Genomic DNA, 8141 nt, shown 5'->3' with positions numbered 1-8141 from the left:
TTGGTGGGGGGGGGGGGGAGTGGCATTTGGGACTGCAGATGTGAGGTTTGGATTGGCCCAGGTCCTGAATCGTATCAAACCAGGCAGGAGCTGTGGGCAGACGCTGGTTTACGCACACAGCAGCTGGAATGGCAATTCACTGGAATTAGGCCTGGCCATCCGGTGAGTAAAGGGTTAATTCGGATACCTCCCACGTGCTCCACGTGGAGCCCCAGCCCGGGATTCCACTGAGCTGTCTGCGCAGATGCCTGTCTCCCTCCGCGGCCGGACCAGAGAGTGGGAAGCTCCCTCTCAAAAGCGTCGGCTTCCTTCTATTTCCTCCAGTCTCGTTTCTTCCCCGGAACAAACTTCTCGCTGTTATCCTTCCCTGGCTTTTCCATCAGGCAAAGCTTAGCCACCCCTTTGTGCGCCCCGCGAGAGGGAGGCCCCCTCCCAAGATGGCGGCGCCGGCATGTGCCGGCGGCCTGCGCGCCGCGTGACGTGGAAAGCCCCCAGGATGGCGATGCTGGCGGAGCGTGAGTGTCCGCGCGGTAGGGGCGAACCATTGCGTTCCCGGGGGAGGGGGCGACCACTGCTCAGAGCCCAGGAACCTGCGGGGGGAAGCACCCTTGGGGTGAAAGATACCATGTGGGAGCGGGGGGAGAGGGGGGAAGCAGCTCCCTTGTAGAGGAAGGGGCTGGAAGATACTATGTGGGAGTAGGGGGAGCACCCTTGTAGAGGAAGGGCTGAAAGATACCATGTGGAAGTGGGGGGAGTACCCTTGTAGAGGAAGGGGATGGAAGATACCATTGGGGGGAGCACCCTTGTAGAGGAAGGGGTGGAAGATACCATGTGGAAGTGGGGGGAGTACTCTTGTAGAGGAAGGGGATGGAAGATACCATTGGGGTGAGCACCCTTGTAGAGGAAGGGGTGGAAGATACCATGTGGGAGTAGGGGGAGCACCCTTGTAGAGGAAGGGGTGGAAGATACCATATGGGAATGGGGGGGAGCACCCTTGTAGAGGAAGGGATGGAAGATACCATGTGGGAGTAGGGGGAGCACCCTTGTAGAGGAAGGGATGGAAGATACCATGTGGGAGTGGGGGGGAGCACCCTTGTAAAGGAAGGAATGGAAGATACCATGTGGGAGTGCCTCTCTTGGAAGGGTCCATTAAGCTTCTGGGGGAGAGGAAGAAACCATTATCTTTGGCGGGGTAAACCTCATCCCTTGTGGGAAGGAGCCCCCTGGAGGACAGGAATGTTGAGGCCTGGGCTCTACCAATGCAGCTTAGTGCGGCCGGGGGGGGGGGGGGATATGCTTGGAGGGGGGCCTGAGCGCCAGCGCTGTGTGGGGCAGGGCAGCCTGCTCTGGGCAGGAAGAACCGCTGGGTGAACTAACCCCAGCGAGGTGCGCGTCCAGTCTCCTGGACTGGTTAGGGGCTGGGGGGCATGACTAGAGAGTAGAGGCGGGGGGAAATGGGCTGCTTTAGTCTGCAGAAGGGAAGACCGAGGGGGGATTGAATAGCAGCCTTCACCTCCCTTCAGGGGGGTTGCAAAGAGGATGGAGCTGGACTGGTCTCAGTGGGGGCAGATGACAGGACAAGGAGCAATGGGCTCAAGCTGCAGCAAAGGAGGTTGAGGTTAGATTTTAGGAAGAATTTTGTCACTAGGAGGATAAAGCACTGGACCAGGCTCCCCAGAGAGGTGGTGGAGTCTCCATCCTTGTGGGTTTTTAAGCCCCAGGTAGACAAAGCCTTTCTGGGATGATGTAGTTGGGGCTGGTCCTGCTTGGAGCAGGGGGTTGGACAAGATGTGACCTCCTGAGGTCCCTTCAACCCTCATTTTCTACGTTTCTAATGACAAAAACAATCTGTAAAATAGGAGCTACATGACGAGGAGCAGCGAACATGAGTTTGGCAGAGTAAAGTGTGGTCTGACTGGAGGAACATCGAGACCACTGAAAAAGAGAGGGGGTCGTTACCACCTGTGATTTGGACGGGATTGGGTAGATGACAATGAGACGTGAAGTCAATTGACTCGCACAGCACTGCCTGACTAGAAATGCTGCTTCCACTGCCAGGGAGTTGGCTTTCAACTTTGGGTGGGGACCAGGGCAAATGCACAAGTATCTCTCCCCAGCTTCCCTTCCTCCCCTCCGCCTCCCAGTCTGCCCCTGGCGAGAGCTGTTCTTTTATTGCAGAGAGCCAGGCGGCACCAGGGCAAAATGATGTGGACCCTTTGGGTTCCTATGTGAAATCTCTTGTTTTACCTTATGAATCAAATTGGCCCATCTCTACCCTGGTGTGGCTCCCCACCGCCCCCTTGGAAGCATCTCAGCCTGCTGCGGCACCCTGGCTGGGAATCGCTACCTTCGGGACTCGGTACAGGCTCAGTTGCCCGTGTAGGTGGTAGTCGCATAGCACTCGGTGCAGCAGGCGGCTCACGCCATCTGCGATGCATTTGTCGTATGTGCCCTTTGCATTTGGGCAAGGGGGCATGTGCCTGGGGTCTCCAGTCCTTTTTTCTATTTGCTCTCTCTGGTTTTATTGTAATGCTGCCAGGTTGTGGGATCGAGCTCAGGGTTGTAGTCCTTATCTTCAAGGCACTCGGCGGATGCCCAGAGAATCTGCAAGCTTACTTAGAGCGTCAGGGTGAAGACCATGGTCTGCTTCTCTGGTGCAGTGGGTTCGGTCCCAGGTATAAAGCTCAGCTGAGCAGAAGACGGGTCCTTTTCATGGCTGGCCCAAGACTAGAAAGGAGCTCCCACCAGGACTAACACAGTCCTCCTCATCTTCTGCCCTGTGTGCATCTCGGTGACCTGTCTTTCCCCAGCATAACCATACAGCAGTGCATGTGTAGTGAACAGGAAATCTCCACTGCTCGCCCACACTTCTCCTCCTGGGTAGGGGAAAGGCATTGTCTGCTAGCCATGTAGCCCCATATTTAAAGGACGCCTCATTGTTCGGTGGAAGGCGCGTGCACCGACTGTCCTGTAAGAACTGACGTAGGGATGTAATGGAGTTGTAAGCTGATGGTTGTTATTGAGGCTCAACGATGTCTGTAACTTTAATTCTTGTCCAGGCCCACAGAGCTTTTGAATGCACATTTCTCTTTTCTTTTAACGTTACGTTTAAGGAAATGTGTGCCTGCAGGATTAGGGCTGAAATATGTACCTAGCTTTGACTTAGTACATCTCAGAGATGTACATCTGACTTTGTAAGAGTGGAACTGTAGGTGCACATGGAATTGCTGTATTTACCTGAATCGAAGATGACTTTGAATTTAAGACGCCCCTCCAGTAATTAGATTTTGTACGTGGGAGACTTATGTGTTTGTTATCATTTTTCATGTAAGGTCTCTAATTATTGGAGGGACGTCTTAAATTCATCCCCTGCAGCACTGCAGCGAGGAAAGCAGTAGCAGGGAGACAAGCAGCAATGGGAAGATAGGTGGGGGGCACCTGCCCCTTGCTCCCCACCACTTTCCCCCCTCTGTTGTTCCTTCTTGCAGTTCCTGTGCTCCTGGCACCTGTCCTCCCTGACTACTTGCCTTCTCCTGCTTGGCCCATCTCTGCTGCCCGCTGCTTACTCTCAGTCATGGCTCTTGCCCTGCTGCAGCCTGGGGCACAAAGCATATGTTGGCTCTGGTCCCCTGCCTAGTCAGACATCAGTGGATGTGACAGAAGCTCCATTCCTGGATGTAGGCCAGAGCCGGAGCTGGGAACGAGGCTGGAGCTGCCACCACTGCTGCTGTCTGGCTGGGCAGGTGCAGGTTAGGGCCAAAGCTGCATCTGAGGGTAAGTGGCCATGGGGAGCAGCTCCTCCTCCAGTTTGCTCCCCTGCCCTTTGTTTTTGAATCCAAGAGCAGGATTCTCCCACCCACGTTGAGTGTGGGGGGAAAAACCTTAACTCGGATTCAAATAAATGCAGTGTTTTAAGTGCAGTCTTCCCAATTGCACAGGTTTTCTGAAGTGCATGATGTCTGACACAGTCATTAACAGGTTCTGACAAATCAGCCCCGGGGTTAATGTTTATCCTTGTACAGGTTTCCCTTGCTTTATGCGGGTTCGGTATGTTCAAATTCGCTCTTATGCGATGACCCTTTTTATACCAAAAATTCATTATATGCAAGGTAAATTCACTGAAGCCCACAGTCAGCTGCTTTGTGCGGTGCATTGTGGGAGTGACGCACACCAAAATATAGTCTCCTGTGTGGATCTGTGCTCCTCACTCGTGGTCTGCGACGTGTTTCTGTAGTTGCCATCCCCATTATGACTTCTAAGCGTCCTGCTAGCTTATTTCCTACCCCTCTCTGCTGAATGAATAAATGAATGCATGCAATAAATTAAATTACACTTGTTATATGTAAACTACACAAAACTAGTAGAGAACAGGCTGTAGTTACTTTCTGAGAAATGTTCAGAAATGGCTAAAATATTGGTGTTTATCACTATTTTTTTCTGATGTGAAATGTCCTTTTTTCTTTCTTTTAGAGCATCTTGTAAAATAGCTCTGCACCACTCGCTTGTCTTGTTGTGTGTCTGCTTCTTGGGATTATTTCAATTCTTGATGAGTTTTCTAACTTGCGGGTTCCAAGATACTTCGATTCTGTGCACCATGTCTTAATAGAAAGGCGTTGCTAGGAACCCACTCTTCGGTGGATAGAAATTGAATTTCATCTCTCTCTTTTTCATGTTACTGTCGCACTTACGAGCTCCAGTCATGCTAAGACTCACTTGAGCAAAGTGCTTTAGATACAGAAGAAATAAAAAAGGCAGTCCATGTCCCAAATCACTTCGAATCATAGTGGGAAGCAAGAGGCCAAAGATGAATCAAGACAGGTTTGTGAAAGGCCTTTTATCAGTGGTCACCAGCCAGTGGATCTCGACCGGCTGGTAGGTCTTGCAACCTCTTGGGGTAGATCTTGGGGTCGATCCAAGACTGGGGCGGGGGGCTGAGTGCCCGCATGCATGCACACATGGACCCCAGCCCAGCAGGTCAGTCTGTCGGGGAAGGAAGGGATGGGGGCCATATTGAAGCCCCCATGGTGAGGGACAGTGCTGCAGAGGCAGAAGCAGGGGTAAGTTGAGTGGGGCCCCCGCCGGGTGGGACTTACCTGCTGGAGAGCCGCGTCCTCAAATAATATTTTCTCCCTCTGCCTTGATCTGCACCCCCTCTTCCCTCTCCATAGACCTACCTGCTGGGCGGGGGGTGGCAGGGGTGGTGCACGGTAGGTCTTGGGTTGCTTTTAAACGCCAGACGTGATCTACTTAAAAAGGGTGCCTTATATGATGGGTTTGGTAGCCAGATGCTGGGCTCTAACCTGGGAGGGCCTTCCAGTCCTAGGTAGATAGATAAGGCTGCGCAAGAAATGAATACCACATCAGTGCCTCGCCTGTCTCTCAATGCAGTTTAGCAGCTAGAACGAGAAGAGGCTGCACCACTTCAGCAACTGCAGAGAGAGAGCTGGCTGCTCTCGAGTGCTTCCTGGACCTCGGTTTGGAGTCACTAGTTCAGTGGTTCTCAGCTCTTTAGATCCCCAGGGCTGCTTGTCTGCAGTCAGTCTTCTCATAACCGCACGCACCGCCTCCCTTGTGGTCCTCTTGCCAGCCATGCCACAGAGACACCCAGGCTCTTTACACACGCTAGTTCCAGAACGTGAGTGGTATTTGTGTGGTATTGCTGAAGAGAGGACTGTTAACACCTGGCCACCCCTAATCTAGCCCAAACCCCTGTTCCAGGCTGGGTTATCCCTGTCAAAACCAGGCTAGGTGACTTGCATCCTGTTTCTAAAATCCTCTGGGGACAAACCTCACACGCCACTACCAGACGGAATACCCCAACCATCAGAAATGCCCTTTAATTTGCTGTGGATAAAGCAGCAGGATGCAGGTACCACCAATATTTAGGAAACGGCACATCTGCAGCAGGCTGGTGTCTCAACATAGTGTTGCCTGACACTTGGGGATCATCCAGGGTGCTTGGGTGGCCCCCCTGTGCCATCTCTGAGCCAGTGTGCTAGTTCACGTCCATGTTTAGGGCTGCATTTGTTAGGTGGGACATGCTCTAATGACTTCCAAGCTCTGAGTTGGTGACAAAGCAGAAGTGTGCGACTGAATGAAACATTTTTCCCCACTGGGTGGTGCTGCTACCCTGGATAGGATCTGTGTCGCCATAGCATAATTCCCCAGGTGCAGCTCAGTACAGCAGCGCGCCTGAGCTGAATAGCTTGCAGCTGCAGCCCAGGACGTAGCTTTCATCTTCTTCATAGTTTCGTAGATGTTAGGGGCTGGAAGGGACCTTACAGATCATCGGTTCCAGAGAGATAATGTCTCTGACAAACAATACCTGAACCCTCCTTTCCATAATTCCTTTGTGGAAGTGAGAACGATGGGTTTATAGATCTAGCACCAGATCTGGAGTTGAATCCTCTTTCTGCTCCTGTCACAGGCTTCTTTCTAACTTTAAGGAAGCCGCTCTTACTCTGTGCTTGCGTTTTCTTATATGCAGAATAGAGGGTGACGTGCACCTTCCTTGCAGGAAGATGAGGATGAATTCACTAGCATCTATAAAGTGATCGGAGACCCTGGTTTCAAAGGTGCAAAGAAGGAGAAAATGCTAAAAATGACAGGCCTGCAAGGCTCCTGTGTTAGATCTTAGGCTCTTGTTACCTGGTAGCACAAGATTTAAAAAGCCTGCCTACAGTAGGAAACAGTCCTCACCTTTATGGCACTATAAAAATGTTTATGGCGCCTGTTTATGGTGCCACAGAGACCAAGCAAACAGACGTCCCCATGCCTTGTCTTGACACAAATGTGCAAAGTCTTGCTCTGAAGAAGGTGGCATCAATTTTTGCTGCTTTTTAGTGGTCTGTTTGCTTTAAGGTGGGAGCGTGAGCAGCTTCGAGCTGTCTGCGCTCTCCAGTTGCCCTGAGTGAGCATGGCAGAGCTTTACTGCAGTCCAGCAACTAGGCATCCCTCTGTTGAAGTTCCCTGAAGGACTCAATCCATTGGCCTTTTCGGAGCCCAGCTAACGAGGTGACGGGATTGAGTCCCGCACCCAATGCAGTCGTAACCCTGTTTTCCACATCGGAAAGCCAGAGCAACTGCTGCTGCCCCCTTTTTATATAATGGCCTACTGGTTAGGGTGCTTATTTGGGGAGTGGGAGGCACAGGTTCAGTTCCCTCTGTTGCCTGAGGGAATTTAAATCCACATTTCCCACCTCCCAGGAGAGTGCTCAAACACCAAACTGAATGCTCTTCCCGGGGAAGCTGATTCACGTGGTGTCATCAGGATTCATCAGACTAGACCGCGTGTGACTGGCTGCACCGGTGGTTAGGGCACTTTCCTGGGAGATGGGAGCAATGGCTTTGCATCCCCTTAGGCCTAGTTGGGAATTGAATCCAGGTCTCCCACACCCTAGGCAAGTCCTCTAACCACTGAATGATTTATTGGGTGTTGCTACTGTGCCATGTCTCATGTTGCAGGCGCTCTCCTCCAGCCAGATAGGCAGAGGATCATCCAGTTTGTAGATTCCTATGGGGCTTGGATGTGGGACAGGAGACGAGTTGCTTAGGACTGTCATGACCGAGGTTCTTGGGGGCCTGCTCAGAAGTGGAATTTGAAGCATTTGGGGAATGCTAGTGTTGATTATTCAGACTGGATCTGTGCTGTGCATCTGGGGAAATTTGCACCATTGCTCCAGATCACGTGTGCCAAACCCAGGTTTGCAGCAGCGAAGCTCCTCCATGAGGATGGGGGGCATCCCCTGCTCTCCATGCCTTTGCCTCTTCTGTGCTTGGGAGCAACCGGAGGGGTGCCCCCGGGCTGACTGCTGTGCTTCTGTGTTTGATGAATGCAAGCTGGGCTAGGCTGGGAGACTGGGGCAGTGCAGGTATGGCCTTGGGAGACTATACACTTCAGCACGGACAGGGTAAGGTGGCATTTTTCACAAAGCCAGCCTGACGATGCAGGCGTGCTCTGAGACATGCAGGCATGTGCCCCTAGACAAGATAGGCAAAGGATCATCCAGTTGCAAAGGGCTTGTGAAGGTCTAAATTTTAGACTTGGGTGCTGAAGTCCTACTGTAGGCATTAAGGTCCTCAGATCTAGCCCTTGTTCTTCTGCCCCTCAGTTCACCACCTACAACTGGAGCTAATACTCT

General features: G+C 52.1%; 1 protein-coding gene across 2 annotated transcripts in view; it reads left to right on the top strand.

The window, feature by feature from the left end:
• Positions 1-231: 231 nt before the first annotated feature.
• The window catches only part of PINX1 (PIN2 (TERF1) interacting telomerase inhibitor 1), an 81248-nt gene continuing 73338 nt past the window's right edge, over positions 232-8141 (top strand). The window contains exon 1 of one of the 2 annotated variants that reach the window (XM_014522051.2): positions 232-530. In XM_014522051.2, the coding sequence (XP_014377537.1) occupies positions 452-530 (79 nt within the window). In that variant the 5' untranslated portion in view covers positions 232-451. The remainder of the gene's footprint in view (positions 531-8141) is intronic. The other variant, XM_006028149.3, reaches the window with a different exon arrangement.

This window comes from Alligator sinensis, unplaced genomic scaffold (genome assembly GCF_000455745.1).
Source record: "Alligator sinensis unplaced genomic scaffold, ASM45574v1 scaffold393_1, whole genome shotgun sequence".
Taxonomy (NCBI): Eukaryota; Metazoa; Chordata; order Crocodylia; family Alligatoridae; genus Alligator; species Alligator sinensis.
This window is presented reverse-complemented; position numbering and strand designations above follow the sequence as displayed.